The sequence below is a fragment of the Pan troglodytes genome, chromosome 18, assembly GCF_028858775.2.
Source record: "Pan troglodytes isolate AG18354 chromosome 18, NHGRI_mPanTro3-v2.0_pri, whole genome shotgun sequence".
Lineage (NCBI taxonomy): Eukaryota > Metazoa > Chordata > Mammalia > Primates > Hominidae > Pan > Pan troglodytes.
The window spans coordinates 66,268,180-66,286,225 of record NC_072416.2 but is presented as its reverse complement, the minus strand read 5'-3'; the positions used below and the strand labels follow the sequence as shown (position 1 = coordinate 66,286,225).

The window sequence follows — 18,046 nt, the reverse complement described above, 5'->3', positions numbered from 1 at the left end:
ACTCTGTCTCAAAAAAATTAAAATAAAATAAAACAAAATAAAATAGGCCAGGCGCAGTGGCTCACGCCTCTAATCCCTGCACTTTGGGAGGCCGAGGCAGGCAGATCACTTGAGGTCAGGAGTTTGAGATCTGCCTGGCTAACATGGTGAAACCCCGTCTCTACTAAAAATACAAAAATTAGCCGGGCGTGGTGGCGAGCACTTGTAATCCCAGCTACTCAGGAGGCTGAGGCAGGAGAACGGCTTGAACCCGGGAGGCGGAAGTTGCAGTGGGCCGAAATCGCGCCATTGCACTCCAGCCTGGGAGACGAGACCAAAACTCCGTCTCAAAATAAAATTAAAATAAAATAAAATAAAAATAAAGCCAAAGGGTATTGGCCTGATGGGGGCATCTAGGGGACCCCCTTTTCACCACTGTACTGGTGCTTTGCTCGACCTCGGGCGCACGCCCCTGCCCCCCTGGTTCTGGCAACGGAGTCAGCGCGCCCTCTGGCGGGTGCTCGGCAGCCACTCCGCACAGGTGCGGGGATCCCAACCCGGGAGGTGGGGCCCAACGCGCTGGCTAGTGGGGTGGCCCGGGACATAAGGAGGGTCGCTGAGAGCGGGGACGGGTCTGGGCAGGCGAGTGTGGATCTCCGCGGTGATCCCCAGCGTCGAATCCTCTTCCACTGCGAGATCTTTCTTGGTAGCGAAGGGAAGGAGGGAGGGCGTTTTCGCACCACTCCTAGACGCCCTGGAGGTTCCAGGAGACCCGCCACGCTTCCCGCCTCCCACCCTGTATCTGCCCGGGCTTTCATGTCCCCGAAGCAACAGCGCCGGCTGCCTTTAGGAGTGCAGCCCAGGCAGGCCTGAGGGCCAAGGTGAGGGTAAAATTTCGCGAGTATGAGGCCCACGGAACCCAGTTCTTTCTTCCAAATATCTGGCACGCGGTTTTGAGAAAGGCGGCTGACCTCAGGCGGCCTGGGCCGCCGGGGCCTTGCTTACCTCTCTGCCGTACCAATCTCCTATTCATTAATTCATGAACCCCAGGGGAGCGAGGAGTCGGGTGGGGGTGGGGGACAATTTTTAGAGAAGTACAGAAATCTCAAACTACAGAAGGTACCCCTGCGGAAGGTAGAAAATCTGGAGGAAGGCCGGGAGCGGTGGCTCATGCCTGTAATCCCAACACTTTGGGAGGCCGAGGCGGGCGGATCACGAGGTCAGGAGTTCGAGACCAGCCTGTTCAATATGGGGAAATCCCATCTTTATTAAAAATACAAAAATTAACCCGGCATGGTGGCGCGCGCCTGTAGTCCCAGCTACTCGGGAGGCTGAGGCAGAGGCAGAGGCAGAGGAATCGCGTCAACCCAGGAGGCGGAGGTTGCAGTGAGCCGGGATCATGCCATTGCACTCCAGCCTGGGGGACAGAGCGAGACTCTGTCTCAAAAAAAAAAAAAAAAAAATTCTGGAGGAAGAGCTGGAGCCCTAGATAGAGAAGGGGCAGGGCTGGAGAGGAGGAAAGGGCACAGATGAGACCCTACTGCAAAGGCCTGTGTCTTACCATTGCTGAAATACCCTGTGGCAGAAGAAGCTAGCCTTAGACAACAGTTCATTCATTCAGTGACAGGCGTTGGGGGTAAGCCTCTATCTTCGAGGATAGGATGATGGAGCGGGGAGACAATACACGATTAATAAATCGTGTTATAAGTTGGTTAAGTTGGGGGGTTGGGGGGCAGAAAGCAATGAGGGTCGGTTGGGGTCAGGAGTGTGGGTTGTTTAGTAATAATGGGGTGATCTGGAAGGACTCATCTGAAGATGAGTAAGGGATCTCAGCAAAACAGGACCCCATCCTCCTGCCCAGTATTTAAACGAATTTGGTTTTTAAAGAAGAATCCAAGGGTTGGAGCTGAGTGCACGGTAGCTCATGCCTATAATTCTAGCCCTTCGGGAGGCCGAGGTGGGCGGAGTTCGAGACCAGCCTGGTCAACATGGCGAGACCCCGTCTCTGCAAAAAATACAAAAATTAGCCAGGCGTGGTGGCTCACGCCCGTAATCCCAGCACTGGGAGGCCGAGGCGGGTGGATCACCTGAGGTCAGGAGTTCGAGACCATCCAGCCTGATCAACATGGTGAAACCCCGTCTCTACTAAAAAAATACAGGCGTGGTGGTGCACGCCTGTAATCCCAGCTACTTGGGAGGCTGAGGCAGGAGAATCGCTTGAACCCAGGAGGCGGAGGTTGCAGTAAGCCGAGATCGCGCCATTGCACTCCAGTCTGGGCAACAAGAGCAAGACTCCGTCTCAAAGAAAAGAATAATAAAAATTAAAAAAATAAAATAAAATAAAAAGAATCTAAGTTGCAGGAGTTGTCTTGCTATGGGGGCAGCCGGATGGGCATCCGGGGTAGTTTAGGGGAGCCGCACTGTGCTACCAGCCCGTGCCTCAGGTTCACGACCCAGCGGCGACTTGGACACGCATAAGCGCGTCTTCCGTGGGAAAGCGCTCAGGACTGCCAGAGACGCCACAATGGAGCAGTCACCTCGCGAAGGTGGCTTCCGGGAAGAGCGGGCGTCGAGACTCAGGCTGAAGAGGAAAAAGGGCCTAGAGGCTGCACAGATGAGGTCGCCAGGAGGGGCGAGAAGGAGACCGAGTAGCGCCCAGACCTCCGGGCGGGGACGCTGTGACCCTGTGCTGTAAGAGTGGAACCCAGACAGGAGCCAAGGAGGAAGCGACGTGCTTCTGTGGAGCTTCAGGAATGCGGCGGTTAGGGCCACTGGTTTAGGGGAGTTGGCTGGAAGGGCGTGGCCGGAGGAAGGGCCGCCTCCACCAGGCGCAGGCGCGCTACCGGGCGGGAGGGGGAGGAGCGTTACTCGCGGTTGCGCCCCGCCCCGCGAACAAATATTTGACATTCCAGGCTTATCGGGAGGAGGGGCCCGAGGAGCAACGTTCTCCCTTCCCCCGCGCCTGATTCGCTTACCGCTTCCGGGGGAGGAGACGCATGGGCCAGTGCCCGGGTGGGCGGTCCGGAGATGGACAGCCGCGCACCAAGGCCCGCCTCCGCCTGTAGGGAAAGTAAAGTGCTACTCGCTCGAACCCGCCGGGCGAAGGAAGCACTTCCCATGCTCTCCCTGTCGCCGTGTCCGGGCGCGAGTCATTTCCGTCCCGGGCGCCTGTTTCTTTAGCTGCCAAGTGGAGCTACGCTGAGCTCTCTCCCCCCGGGCCTCGCCCCTTTCCCGGGCATGAGTTCTGCTGATGCGCCCGGGTGCCCTGCTCTCTCCATTGTCCAGGGGCCGGGCCGCAGCACCCTCCTTGTCCGAAAGCGCGTGGTGCGGCTCCCGTCTCAGTCTCGAGTCGGGCTAGGCAACCGCGTGACTCAGTTCCCGCCACGCTGGAGCCCCCTCCTTCCTGCTGGATTATTCAGTTTCTCAGTCACTTATTCAGTTTCTCAGTCACCTCCCTGGGAGAGTTTGGGAAAGTAAGGAACGGCCGGGAAACGCGCCATAAAGGAGCCTCACCAAGCTCCACTGGGCAAAGGGAGGAATGGGAGCCCCAAATGTGGGGCTGTCAATTGGGTTGTAGGTGCGGGATGGAAAAGGGAGGATCTGCAGCCCGCATGCGCGCACACACGCTCAACGCTAGCCCCCCATCGGCCAGAGCGCTCGCAATCTCCAGGCAGCTTCTCCACCGTCCAGAAAGGGACGAAAGCAGGCAGGCCCCCACACGTGGGGTAGGAGTGAGGCTCCAGGCCCGTTCTACCCCTCTCAGCCTCGTCTAGGGTGCAGCTCTCTGGGATTTGGGGGGTTCCTTTCCCCAGCATTGAGGCCTGCCCACTCCCAACCCACAACGACCGCGCTCTGGCACTTCTCAGTGCCAGGCTAGCGCTCGGCCCTAGCATCTGCGTGGACAAGCCCTTCCCTGTGATCCCTGGTGACCACCCCACAGCTCTAACAACGCTGATGTTCCCGCCGCCCTCCCCTTTCCCAGGTGACTTCTGGTGATCCCCCTACAGGGTGATACCCGGCAACTCTCACCGCCCCCTTGACCCTTTGACTTCCATCAACCCCAGACCTGCCGTGTTGACCCCCACAGCCCCTAGACTGCCTCCTGGTGACTTCCATACTGGAGAAGGCCTCTGTCTTGCACGCTCCTTTGCAGAGGCCTGACGGCCCCTGGGGAAGAGTGGGGGGAGAGCGGAAGAATGGGATAGCCCCCAAAATCAGGCAGGACCAGCCCTGGAAGTAGGAATCCGGATCCTAAGCGTGCGCCCAGGCCGGGAGCGTGAGCTCTTGCGTCCTGGGTTGGGTTCTGGCGGCCCTCCCCCAAGGTTCCCGGAGCCGCCCCGGTCACGTGGCCGGCGGGGCCGGCAGGTAACTCGCCTGGAGAGGGCGTGGGCCGGTAGCCGCCCCGCCCCGCGGGGCGCCACGGGCGGGTCTCGGCAGCGCCCACTGAGCCAGCCGGGCCGCAGGTGCCGCCCCCGATACACGGTGTCCCGCCCAAGCTGATCCGCGTCTGCGGTCGGTCGGTGCGTGCGTGCGCCTCGTCGGTCCGCGTGTGTCTGGCCGAGAGCCCCCTTCCTCTGCGGCCATGACTCCGCCGCCGCCGCCGCCCCCTCCCCCGGGCCCTGACCCCGCGGCCGACCCCGCCGCGGACCCCTGCCCCTGGCCCGGATCACTGGTCGTCCTCTTCGGGGCTACGGCGGGTGCGCTGGGACGGGACCTGGGCTCGGACGAGACCGACTTAATCCTCCTAGTTTGGCAAGTGGTTGAGCCGCGGAGCCGCCAGGTAGGGTGGAAAGGAGGCGGTGAGGTCCCCAGGGAGCTTCCGGGGTCGAGGGGCGCGGCTGATCGGTTTCCCCCGCCGCTCACAGGTGGGGACGCTGCACAAATCGCTGGTTCGTGCCGAGGCGGCCGCACTGAGTACGCAGTGCCGCGAGGCGAGCGGCCTGAGCGCCGACAGCCTGGCGCGGGCAGAGCCGCTGGACAAGGTGCTGCAGCAGGTGAGCGCCGGGGTGGGTGGCGGCATGGCCTGGACGTGAGGACATTTCTGGGCGGGAGTGGCGGCCGGAGGCTAGGCCTGGCGTGCCGCAACCAACCGGCCCAGGCGGCAGGACTGGGGTCTTGTTTGAAACTTTGAGCGACTCTCACGTGTGCGTGTCCCTTTCATCCGCGCGTGCCAGCCATTCCCCTGGGCGCCTTACTTTTCAACCATTGCAGGAACCTACTCCTACCGAAGGGATCGGGACGCAGGCTTTGGGATCCATCCCCAGTTCCCGCCCGGGGAGCGAGGCCGAGACGCCTTTGGGAGACCTGCTGGGTCAGGTCTCCCTGAGCTGCAGCCGGAAGCGAAAGGGGTCGAGGGGCCCATATAGGTCACCTGTCCTTGCCGCCCGCGTCTTCGGCCTGCTTGGGAGCTGCTGGAGCGGAGGCGTAGGGCGGTGTCGGCCCTAGAGGTAGACGCCGCCAGGTGTAAACTGCTCGTCTAGGCCTGTCCCGGCCGGCTGGCCAGGCGTGGGCGCTGTCCCGGCCTCGCCTGGGGGACTATCTGCCTGCTGAGTGCAAAGGCCTGGGGTGCCTCCTGCCCTAGCTGAAGTGGGAGGTGGTTTCCATTGCTGTTTTCTTTTCCTTATCTTCACTACGGCGCTCATTCTATGTGTGACTCTTGAGTGTAATTAGTGTAAGTCCTTTTTATACGCTCACATTCTTTCATCTTCCAACAACTCTTGTGGTTCCTGATGAGGAGGCACCACGATGATGATTCCTTGTCTGTTCCAGAAGGGCTCCCGGCCCTTCACTTGGGGAGTTTGCTGGAGGAGAGCTGGGTTGCCTTGCTCTGTCAGCCCCAAGTTGTAAAGTGTCACAGAATTGGCAGGGAGGGTTCGTGGGTCACTGATTAGTGTTTATATTTCTCCAGCAAGGATGGAGGCTGGGGGAGGGCTGGGCAGCCTCAGGAGTGCCACCCCCTCTATGAGCAAACAGCTCAGTGCCAGCCGGTCAATAGGATGTGGGTCAAAGCTCATGCTGCCCCTGATGTCCAAGTGTGGAGCTCTGTCCTTGGAGTTTCTCTGCCCCTCGGTTGGTCAGACCTGGAGGCGGGGCTGCCATTGACCATGAGCCTTCTGGGCCTCAGGCAGGCCTGGGCCTCCCCCACCTGTCTGAGGGTGGTGCCCGGTCAAAGACAGGTTTAACCTGCTTTGCCCCGCCCCTTCCCACCTGCTTGTCCCACTCCAGGTGTTTGCTCTGGCCCCACTCCAAACTCCTGGAGTGTGTGTGTTGAGGGCTTCGGTTATATGTGATTGCCCTCATTTGGCCTGGAGGAGGTGACAGTGGACTGGAACAGGGTTGGGGGGTGAGGGGGAAGGGACATAGGGCTAGGCTCAACAGGCGTGGCCTCTTATTCCCAGGCAGGATAGGGCTGAACATCTGGCTGAACCAGCTTTGCAGCCTGCCTCCTTCCTCCTCCTACCCTCACTTCCTGCCTGCCCAGCTGTGAATCTGTGTGTTTCTCTCTCCCCATTCCCTATCCCCAGTTCTCACAGCTGGTGAACGGGGATGTGGCTTTGCTGGGCGGGGGCCCCTACATGCTCTGCACTGATGGGCAGCAGCTATTGCGACAGGTCCTGCACCCCGAGGCCTCCAGGAAGGTATGCTCCTGAAGGAAAACCGGGTGGGGTGGGGTGGTCAGTAAGGTTCCCAGAACCCCTGTTGTCCTGAGGGTGGGCAGGGCGCTCATCCCCAATCCTATGTGCCCCCAGAACCTGGTGCTCCCCGACATGTTCTTCTCCTTCTATGACCTCCGAAGAGAATTCCATATGCAGCATCCAAGCACCTGCCCTGCCAGGGACCTCACTGTGGCCACCATGGCACAGGGTATCTGTGACCCAGCAGGGTTAGGGTGGAGAAGCCACTGTGGGTACATGTGTCTGAGTATGTGCATGCTGTGGGTGGGTAATATGGACACATACAAGACTGCGTTATCTGCTAAGTCCCTGAGTGTACTGTGTCTTCGTGTCTGTGCTAGGATGAGTTTGGAATGTGGGTATGTGTCTGTCTATGTCTGGACTGGGAATCTGTATGTGCACACATGAACTGGGCCAAAACAAATGTGTATGCTGGTCTCCAGCATGTGTCTATGGAGGGGAGTTGGGCCCAGGAGTAAACAGGATTAGTGCTTATGCTAAGATGTCTTCACTGTCACTTCTCTGCCCATAGATTTAGGACTGGAGACAGATGCCACAGAGGATGACTTTGGGGTCTGGGAAGTCAAGACAATGGTAGCTGTTATCCTCCATCTACTCAAAGAGCCCAGCAGTAAGGTTTCCCTCACTGCCTGTCACCTGTTCTCAGGGATGAAAAATGCCTGTCTATTGCTCCTCCCCACTGTGACCTTCTCTAAGAGACCACGGGGGAATCCTCTTTGTCATTTCTTTCTTTGTTTTTTTTTTTTTTTTTTTGAGACAGTCTCCCTCTGTAGCCTAGGCTAGAGTGCAGTGGCACAATCTCAGCTCACTGCAACCTCCACTTTCCGGGTTCAAGCGATTCTCCTGCCTAAGCCTCCAGAGTAGCTGGGATTATAGGCGCCTGCCACCATGCCCGGCTAATTTTTGTATTTTTAGTAGAGATGGGGTTTCACCATGTTGGCCAGGCTGGTCTGGAACTCCTGACCTCAAATGATCCACCCACCTTGGCCTCCCAAAGTGCTGGGATTATAGGCGTGAGCTCGGCCTGTCATTTCTTCATCTCTCTCAATTGTCCACTTTTTGCAGAACTTGGTGGGGACACCCCTCTCCACCAGACCCTGCTGACCCCCAGGCCATCTTTTCTCAGGTCAATTGTTTTCGAAGCCCGAGGTGATAAAGCAGAAATACGAGACGGGGCCTTGGTGAGTGTGGGAGCAGGGGCTGGGGGTGACAACAGCTGAATAGCTCTGACAGCACTGTGCCCTGCCCCTACAGCAGCAAGGCTGATGTGGTGGACAGTGAGACTGTGGTACGGGCTCGTGGGTTGCCGTGGCAGTCATCAGACCAGGACGTGGCTCGCTTCTTCAAAGGGCTCAACGTGGCCAGGTGGGTGTGGCAGGGTGGGTGGGCCCAATTGGACAGGCCTACCCAGGAGGCACTAACAGCACTGGCTCCACAGGGGTGGTGTAGCACTCTGCCTCAACGCCCAGGGCCGCAGAAATGGCGAGGCCCTCATCCGCTTTGTGGACAGCGAGCAGCGGGACCTAGCGCTGCAGAGACACAAGCACCACATGGGCGTCCGCTATATTGAGGTGGGGCTTTGGGCTGGGAGCGGAGCAGGGCCAATCTGAGTCAGGCCTGAGACCCATGGGCTGCTGCTCTCTGTACCCACAGGTGTATAAAGCAACAGGGGAGGAGTTTGTAAAGATTGCAGGGGGTGAGTATACTGCAAACAGGGCCTGGCTCCCCTGGTTCTTGATCCATCTCACTTCCCCACCACCCCTTGCCTGCCTGCTCCCCTGCATGGGTGAGTGTCTGGAGGAGCATGAGTGAAGTCAGCAGGCGACTCTCATACACAGGCACATCACTAGAGGTGGCTCGTTTCTTGTCACGGGAAGACCAAGTGATCCTGCGGCTGCGGGGACTGCCCTTCTCGGCTGGGCCAACGGACGTGCTTGGCTTCCTGGGGCCAGAGTGCCCAGTGACTGGGGGTGCCGAGGGGCTGCTCTTTGTGCGCCATCCTGATGGCCGGCCGACTGGTGATGCCTTCGCCCTCTTTGCTTGTGAGGAGCTGGCACAGGCTGCACTGCGCAGGCACAAGGGCATGCTGGGTAAGCGATACATTGAACTCTTCCGGAGCACTGCAGCAGAAGTGCAGCAGGTGAGTGCCCAGGGCTCCCCACCCCCAGATGTACTGTTACTCCAGGGCGGCCCTTTGTGTCCCTGCCCTACTTGGCATGACCAGCCTGTTGCTGCCTTCCTTACTAGGTCTTGAACCGCTATGCATCCGGCCCACTCCTTCCTACACTGACTGCCCCACTGCTGCCCATCCCCTTCCCACTGGCACCTGGGACTGGGAGGGACTGTGTACGCCTCCGAGGCCTGCCCTACACGGCCACCATTGAAGACATCCTGAGCTTTCTGGGGGAGGCAGCAGCTGACATTCGGCCCCACGGTGTACACATGGTGCTCAACCAGCAGGTGAAGCCACTGCTTGGTAGGGGGAACACATAAATAGGAAGGGGTGTGTGTTAGGGGTAAGGCCCTCTTACACATGACAAACTGCTCACAAGATGGTGTGCACAGGGCCGGCCATCGGGCGATGCCTTCATTCAGATGACATCAGCAGAGCGAGCCCTAGCTGCTGCTCAGCGTTGCCATAAGAAGGTGATGAAGGAGCGCTACGTGGAGGTGGTCCCCTGTTCCACAGAGGAGATGAGCCGTGTGCTGATGGGGGGCACCTTGGGCCGCAGTGGCATGTCCCCTCCACCCTGCAAGCTGCCCTGTGAGTGCCCTAGGGGCTAGGGGAGGAGGAGGCCTGTGGTAGCCAGGCTGTTGTAAGCCCCTACCTTCTATAGCGGGGACTCCTTTCTGGCTACCCCACCCAGGGCAGTGCTGGGCTCCATGCACATGCACTTTCTACTTCTGTCTCTAGGCCTCTCACCACCTACCTACACCACCTTCCAAGCCACCCCAACGCTCATTCCCACGGAGACGGCAGCTCTATACCCCTCTTCAGCACTGCTCCCAGCTGCCAGGGTGCCTGCTGCCCCCACCCCTGTTGCCTACTATCCAGGGCCAGCCACTCAACTCTACCTGAACTACACAGCCTACTACCCAAGGTACCCTGCAGCTAAGAGAATATCACAGTCCCACTCCCTGTCCCAATCTGGGGAAAGGTCACGATCCCCTTTCTGGACCAGATAACTCCTCCCTTGAGATGACAAGGGAGTAAGGTGGCAGCTGGCTAATGCCATCTACAAAACAGATCGAAAATGACTCTGTAGAGGCTGGGGCTTCAGGGAGGAACTGAATTAAGCACAAGGCAGAAACAAGGGAGGAGGGAAACAGGTCTCGGTCTAGGCCACAGGTGGCATGCATGACTAAACCTTGTCTCTCCCACCCTAGCCCCCCAGTCTCCCCCACCACTGTGGGCTACCTCACTACACCCACTGCTGCCCTGGCCTCTGCTCCCACCTCAGTGTTGTCCCAGTCAGGAGCCTTGGTCCGCATGCAGGGTGTCCCATACACGGCTGGTATGAAGGATCTGCTCAGCGTCTTCCAGGCCTACCAGGTGAGATTGTGTGGCCGGAGGGCCTGGCAGGTCTGGCTGAGCTCTCTGCCCTAAATCTGTGTCCCTTCTGTAGCTACCCGCTGATGACTACACCAGTCTGATGCCTGTTGGTGACCCACCTCGCACTGTGTTACAAGCCCCCAAGGAATGGGTGTGTTTGTAGGAGAGAAAGCCAGGAGGTAAGAGCCAGCTGATATCCTCGGCGAACATGTCTCTCCTGAGTCCAGAAGACCAGCACCCTCAACCTGGTAGCTTCTTTCTGGCTTGTCAAAGCTCTCAGAAGGTACCTAGAGGAGCCCAAGCCCCAGCTCCATCCTCCACTTATTCTGCCTGTTTCCCCCAAAGACAATGGCTGGACCCTGCATGCAGGGCTGGGGGTGGAATGGGGCTAACCAGCTCCTGATGGCCTGAGCCAGGCATCTTGACTGGCACCTGAAGAGCCCTTAAGTCTGTCCTGGCTGTGGCCCATGCCGACAGATATCGTGGGGCTGACAGGTCCACGGCAGGCTTGCTTTCTTTTATAAAATGAAAGCTCTGGTACCTTCAATGTATGACTCCTGGGAGAATCAAGGGTCCATCTGAGCCTCTGAGTAAAGATCCCAATGTTCTACCTCTCCCTGTCCCTCTTGTAGGGGATAGGGAGGCAGAGAGAGCCAGCCCCTACTCTCAGAGTATCTGGACCTCAGAGACCATGTTGTGCCAGGGGTGGTCCCACCTAAAGATGCTAGCCCCTCTCCAGGTGGGCATAAGGAGTAACAGATGGCAAAACCACAAACTATTTTGATGGACTGTGCTGCAGTATCACCAGAAGACATTAGGGGGCAGTAGGCCCCCACACAAAACCTTCAGGCTTGAATTTTAAAGGGGAGGACTTTCTGCCAACTTTTCTTGTATGCCTTGGGAAAGCCAGTTGCCCTGAACCCAGCAGACACCATGGAATGTCCTTTGCACGCATTAAATGGTACAGAACTGAAGCCTCGGAAGCAATTTGGAACTCGATCTTCTCTTCCTTAAATGAAAAGTTATTGACCAAATGGACTTTTTAAAAGACACAGGACCCTTAACTTTGCCCCAAAGTGAGGGGCTCCACACCAACCCCAGGCGGAGGAACACTCAGACAGATTAAGGATACTGTTGACCTGTCACTGTTTATTATTTCAGCACTAAAACTGAGGAGCCTCAACTGCTGGCTCTTCTTCCCTTTGTATTTGTGTAAGGAGCACTGCACTCCCATAAAAGGTTTTAAAATACAAAATGTACAAGAACACACAATTCCAAGTGCTGTAAACATAACTGAGAACCAGTTCCTTTACTAAACATCCATTTTATAAAATACAAGGTTTCAATTTGAGCCCATCTGAGCCTTAAAGATCCATTCTGAATACCAAAAACAGGGCTTCACAGCCAGGCCCAGAAGAGGTCTGGTGATAATGGCTGGCCCTGGGTGGGGATAGTTTACACCCGGGCAGCAGCACCACACATGAACCCAAAGACATGTTCTTTTTAAAGCTGTTTTCAGCCATGTTTCTCTGTGCATCTCCAGTAAGCAGAAGGCTACCCATTCCATTCCTCAACCCAAAAGCTAGCACAGTTAGAGTAGGAGGGGGTGCGTACTAGCACGTGCCCAGTTGCTCAGTGCTGCTAGTAGAAATTGATTTGCACAGTCCAATGGATGTGTGCTTTAACACCACTATGTTGCACAAAAATTTAAGTCTTTATCTACAAAGCCAAAAAATATTGACTCTTAACACCAAAGCTTTTACAAAGCTGATATAAAACTGCTTACATAGTATACAAAGCTCTATTTTAAAATTTAATGTTTATTTTCAATAGGAAAGCATTTCTAGTGCTACAGGCATCAAGGTATTTAGAAGGCATCAAAATTTGGTGCATAGCAACTCTGGATCATAGAGGCTTTTAATTCTTGAGGGCACAAAGGGTATTGCAAGGGGAACTCTTGCAATAACCTCATGTGAGGCAGCTACACCAGGGGCAAAAGGGTAGAGGCAAGTCTGGCCATTTCTCTGGAATGTCAACCGAGAGGCCAACTTCTTGCCCCTCCAAAGGAAGCTGTGGGCTTCCAACCACAGGCCCAGAAGCAAATCTCACTATCCACATTCTGTGACACAACTCACTTTTCAAGAAAATTTGAAAACACCCAGCTCCAAGAGGGGCCACAGTGATCTGCTGAAGAATAGACCTTTTTCTCTAACTTTAGGGGAGAAATCTAAAATATATTTTGTTTTTTTTAAAGACCATACTTCCTCATCCTGAGTCAACAGCTCCTAACCTACTGACAACAGGTGGTGGGCAATAGGCCAGCTCCCTTTCCCAGACCTGAACTGGCCTCAGTAGAGAGAGTCCTGGCATCAAGGGCCTGCAGTCTCCTGGAATAACAGCATCAGGCCTTCAACCAGCACACTGTCTCACATATAGGCACTCAAAAAATCTGCTTCCTGAATCAATGGAAGTATATTATTTCATTTGAAAGCATACTGCAAACTTCAGAGGCTCTGTAATGGGCCCAGGAACAGGTAAAAAAAATCCCATTAGGGAGAGGGGTAAGGGCAGGTTTTTTTTTTTTTAAAGTACCCAACTCGGGTACCTCCTTTGGTAGACAGCAGGCTGCAGTTTCTGCTGGGCCCTGCCTTGGACACCAGTCTCACCAGCAGCAGCACCAGGGTGTCTTTGGTGTGGAAGGTCAGGTTATCACTTCTGGATGTGCTCAGAGCCTTCTGGGGAAAAGGCTGGTTTTTAGATCATACAGACAGGACAGGGTAGGCCAGAATCATTTCAGGCTATAAACAGAATGGCAGATAAGCCTTCCATGCCAGTGTGACTCTTAAAACCTTCCCATCTGGAGTCCTGTATTTTCTCTGCCCATGCTGATGTACTGCTCATTTGTGCTTTAGCTCTGCACACAGCCTGGCCTCTAGAGAAGAGTTAGAACTGCAAAGCTGCCTAAACCACTGAGACTGGCTCCAAAGGTCACAGAACAGCCAAAGGCAGATGCTTCTGTTTGGAAAAGGTTCTAGGACCAGATGACACAAACAGGAAGCGCACTCCACAGCCTACTAGTTTTTATGATGGCAAGAAATGAAAGTGACCAAGCTAGAACCCCACCATTCAGAGTCACCTTAAATGTAGCCATCTTACCCAGGGTCCTGAGGGAAAAAGCAATTTCAATATGGAGCCAGTATGGAGAGATTGCAAGATTACCTAGAAAGTTACCAAAAGGCTATGCTCTGGAATGTCTTTTTATATTCCAACACTTCAATGATGGAATGGTCTCTTCTCATTTTATCTAACAACAGTTTAGTTTTATAAAGAGGTATGAGCTACATTTGGCTTTATTTCCTATAAATCTATGAACGTCTTCAGGACACATGCTGACTTTCTGAGGCATAGGTGTGGGCTTGGGATTTTTTTTCTTTTTCTTTTTTTCTTTTCTTTTTTTTTTCTTTTTCTTTTTTCTTTTTTTTTGCTTCTAGAAGGTCTTATCAAAAGTTCCTATTTTAAAAATTATCATAAAAACTAAAGGGCCCTTCAAATGACCATAAAGCAGTACAAATCACCAATCCTAGCTAAGTAACCAGGTCACCTGCAAAAGCAGCACCTCGGAAACAAGAGAGCCTGCTGCATTCACACTCAAAGCACCCATCATATAAAAGTATCCTAGTTAAATATAAAAAGCAAAGCTCATTTCCCCAAAACTCAAACAGCCTATGCTGTTCCTGTTCTTTTGCCAAATTTACCCAAGGCCTGAGGTGGAGGAATGCTACTTTCCCCACAAATGGTGGGTCCCACTCCTGGCCCCAGACCTGAAGGCTGCACAGTTGGAAACCCAAGGTCCAAGGAGAGAAACATGGTGAGAAGTTGGTGGTGGACACAAGGCTGCAGTAAGCACTGTTAGAGCCCATCAGATCTTCCTAAATCCAGGGACTCAGGACTTGGGAGGGGAGCCTGCCTGCTCACCCCTGCTCCTTGGGAAACAGAAATCTGGGACATGTCTCTCCCAATTATCTCGTTCACTGAAAAACAAGAAAAGGGAGAGTGATTAGTGACCTCTGAGTGATTAGCCATATGATGCCCAACGCTGAGCTCTACCTCAGACATTTCCCTTCCCATGGCTTTCTGTAAAGATAAAGGCAGTGTCTGAAGCCTGCTCCTGAGCTGAGTGGCATTAGAGATGGAAAGAAACATCACTCCACAAACTGCTCCGGATCTCTTTTTCTCTCTCTCTCATTCAATTCATTTTGGGTTGGGAAGGGGGCTTACCCTCACTCTAAAGGTATGTTTAAATAAGTATTCACCTTACTCTAACTTTTCTTTAATTCGTATCTCTTTGAGAAAGTTTTTATTTTCTACAATGCCACCTCCTATGTAAATGGAATGAAAATAAATGCTTTGGTCAGAATAAACCACTGTGATGTGGGGGTGATTTTGCTACTGTATCCTAATACAAGCACTCTTTATTATGTGGGGGCATTTCTGTTGTTTGTGATCTTTTCTGATTGGAGGCTCTAGCTTTTCTGTTAATTTCTCTGATGTCCTAAGCATCTCAGGGAGGTACAGTGCTCTGTGAGGTCCAGAGCAAAGAATTTCCATCTTACGGAACTAACATAGAAGGGAACATCCCAAATCCCCCAAATAAGAACCTTTAGTTCTCACATCATTTCATTCCTTGCCTTATCAACTAAAGAGTCTATGCTAATTCCACTCCTAGGCATATTTACAAGAGAAGTGAAAACATATGTCCACATGAAAAACTTTCAAATGTTCACAGCAGCATTATTAATAATAGCCAAAAAGTGGAAACAATCCAAATGTCTACCAAGTGATGAATGGATAAACGGTAAGTTGTCTCTATCCATAAAATGGAATATACAGCCTTGAGATGTAATGAAGTTCTGATACATGCTACAACATGGATGAGCCTTGAAAACAGTCTGCTAAGTGAAATAGGCCAGACATAAAAGGTCATATATGATTCCATTTATATGAAATGTCCAGAACAGGCCAATCCATAGAGACAGAAAATAGATTACAGGTTGTAGAGAGGGAGAAACAGGGAGTGATTACTAATGAGTATGGAGTTTCTTTTCAGAGTAATGGAGTTATAAAATTAGATATTAGTAGCCAGGCGCAGTGGCTCATGCCTGTAATCTCAGCATTTTGGGAGGCTGAGGCAGGCGGATCACCTGAGGTCGGGAGTTTGAGACCAGCCTGACCAATATGGAGAAACCCCATCTCTACTAAAAATACAAAATTAGCCAGGCATGGTGGCACATGCCTGTAATCCCAGCTACTTGGGAGGGTGAGGCAGGAGAATCACTTGAACCCGGGAGGCGGAGGTTGCGGTGAGCCGAGATTGCACCATGCACTCCAGCCTGGGAAACAAGAGTGAGACTCTGTCTCAAAAAATCAATCAATCAATCAGTCAATCAATATAAAAATAGATACTAGTAATAGTTGCAAAACTCTGACTATACTAAAAACCACTGAGTTGTATACTTTTAAGGATAAATTTTATGGTATGTGAATTATATCTCATTACAGCTGTTATAAACAAAAACAGACCAAAACAAAAAGTTTTCTATACTTAGACTTTGATGTGATCATACAGCAAAGAAACACTAACATTTTAAAAATCTTCCAAGTATTAACATCTAATCTTTTTCTAGTTTACACAGTTCGGAACAAAAATTTCTCAAACTCATATGGCTATAAGGAGAAGGAACTAATATTTACTAATTCAGTTGCTTGAACCTGGAATGTGGAGGTTGCAGTGAGCCGAGATTGTGCCACTGCAGCCCAGCCTGGGAGACAGAGCAAGACTCCATCTCAAAAAAAAAAAAAGCCGGGCGCGGTGGCTCATGCCTATAAACCCAGCACTCTGGGAGGCCAAGGCGGGTGGATCACAAGGTCAGGAGTTCAAGACCAGCCTGGCCAAGATGGTGAAACCCTGTCTCTACTAAAAATACAAAAATTAGCCAGGCACGGTGGCAGGCAACGGTAATCCCAGCTACTCAGGAGGCTGAGGCAGAAGAATTGCTTGAACCCGGGGGGTGGAGGTTGCAGTGAGCCAAGATCGTGCCACTGCACTCCAGCCTGGGCAACAGAGTGAGACTCTGTCTCAAAAAAAAAAAAAAAAAAAAGATTTGGCTTAGCTGTGGTTAGTACTGAACACAGAATAGTAAAGAAGTAGGGACTTGAAGCCAAAGGACTCTGCAAAACAGTGAAGATTAATCAATACTGGTGAGCTAATAACTACTAAGTGATAAGCTTTTTTTTTTTTTTTTTAACTGGCGCATGCCACCGTGTCCGGCTAATTTTTTGTATTTTTAGTAGAGACGGGGTTTCACCATGTTAGCCAGGACGGTCTCGATCTCCTGTCCTCATGATCCACCCACCTCGGCCTCCTGAAGTGCTGGGATTACAGGCATGAGCCCCCGCGCCTGGCCAGTGATAAGCAATTTTTTAAGGTATAGATTAATAAAGTACTTTGTCAGATTTTTTTTTTTTTTTTTTTGAGATGGAGTCTTGCTCTGTCACCGAGGCTAGAGTGCAGCGGCACAATCTTGGCTCACTGCAACCTCCGTCTCCTGGGTTCAAGTGGTTCTCCTGCCTCAGCCTCCCGAGTAGCTAGGATTACAGGTGCCCGCCATCGTGCCCGGCTAATTTTTGTATTTTTAGTAGAGACAGGGTTTCACCATCTTGGCCAGGCTGGTCTTGAACTCCTGACCTCATGATCCACCTGCCTCAGCCTCCCAAAGTGCTGGGATTACAGGTGTGAGCCACCACGCCTGGTGTTTTGTTTTTTAAGAGACAGGGTCTCGCTCTGTTACCCAGACCGGAGTGCAGTGGTGCAATCATGGTTCAAACTTGAACTCCTGGGCTCAAGCCATTCTCCCACCCTAGCCTCCGAAGTATTTGGTTGGTATAAAAGTAATTGTGGTTTTTGGCATTACTTCTAATGGCAAGAACTGTGATTACTTCTGCACCAACCTAATAACTGGGACTACAGGCACACACTACCACACCTGGCTGATTTTAAAATTTTTTTTGTAGAGATAGGGTCTTGCTATGTTGCCAAAGCTGATCTCTAACTCCTGGCCTCAAGCAATCCTCCCACAGTGCTGGGATTACAGGCATGAGCCATTGTGCCTGACCTGTCAGATGATATTTAAGTAAATTTGCCAGGCTAGGATTTATTAACCATTCATAATGGATGCTGCAAAGAATAATGGAATATAAACTAAACTTACTCCTGACTTTCTAAAAATAACTCACTGGAATAGTTTCTTTGTAAATGAAAAGTTGTGAGGATGCTTTGCATAAGAATATATTTTTCTCTTCAGTTTCCCCATCAGTACAATGGAGAAGAGAAATACCTCTTATATAGTACATAGAGAGGGAATATAAAGTGGGCATAAGAACGCAAGGCAGCCCTTGGCACCTGTTATTTCAAGCCACAAAAAATATAAGGAACAGTGTTTTCTGTGTAGGTTCTGGGGGTTCTACGAGCTAGTCTTGTGCTAAGAGGGAGCACAAGCATGGCCCACAAATCTCTGTGCGTGACTTCTAACATTCCTCCTCTTCATATTAGATTATCATCAGGCATCATCATTATGTCTCCCAAATAGGCTATGAACTCCCAAAAGGCAAGAACCTTGCCACTGAGGAAACATCCATTCCTGATGACTAAATAAATGGACCCTAATTCAATACAATCACTTGGAAGCTATTTAGAACAAGCACAGTGAAAGTTCATTAGGTGGTAGGTAGGAAGGGGACCAGAGTATGTTAAGACTAATGC

The 18,046-nt window shown here is 52.6% G+C and overlaps 2 protein-coding genes across 23 annotated transcripts in view; one reads left to right on the top strand and one right to left on the bottom strand.

The window, feature by feature from the left end:
- Window positions 1-2,500: 2,500 nt before the first annotated feature.
- ESRP2 (epithelial splicing regulatory protein 2) lies at window positions 2,501-11,583 on the top strand. Of its 10 annotated transcripts, XM_063797309.1 has the most exons (16): window positions 4,334-4,499; window positions 4,728-4,759; window positions 4,845-4,973; window positions 6,504-6,617; window positions 6,729-6,843; window positions 7,186-7,284; window positions 7,801-7,855; window positions 7,929-8,039; window positions 8,113-8,245; window positions 8,328-8,370; window positions 8,513-8,814; window positions 8,922-9,134; window positions 9,240-9,438; window positions 9,589-9,775; window positions 10,062-10,227; window positions 10,301-11,214. In XM_063797309.1, exons 4-16 carry the CDS (start codon window positions 6,555-6,557, stop codon window positions 10,388-10,390), a joined length of 1,776 nt encoding a protein of 591 aa, XP_063653379.1. In that variant the 5' UTR covers window positions 4,334-4,499; window positions 4,728-4,759; window positions 4,845-4,973; window positions 6,504-6,554; the 3' UTR covers window positions 10,391-11,214. The 10 variants fall into 10 exon arrangements, with proteins under 10 accessions (XP_063653378.1, XP_063653382.1, XP_016784391.1 ...); XM_063797308.1 differs by lacking the exons at window positions 4,334-4,499; window positions 4,728-4,759 and adding an exon at window positions 2,501-2,740; XM_063797312.1 differs by lacking the exons at window positions 4,334-4,499; window positions 4,728-4,759 and adding an exon at window positions 2,537-2,740 and having other exon boundaries at window positions 7,932-8,039.
- The window catches only part of NFATC3 (nuclear factor of activated T cells 3), a 147,555-nt gene continuing 140,865 nt past the window's right edge, over window positions 11,357-18,046 (bottom strand). For 5 of the 13 annotated variants that reach the window (XM_001167633.8, XM_001167726.8, XM_009431088.5 and 2 more), the window contains one exon: window positions 11,357-14,258. In XM_001167633.8, coding sequence (XP_001167633.1) covers window positions 14,137-14,258 — 122 coding nt within the window. In that variant the 3' untranslated portion in view covers window positions 11,357-14,136. The remainder of the gene's footprint in view (window positions 14,259-18,046) is intronic. The other 8 variants (XR_010152369.1, XR_010152370.1, XR_010152372.1 and 5 more) reach the window with 4 other exon arrangements.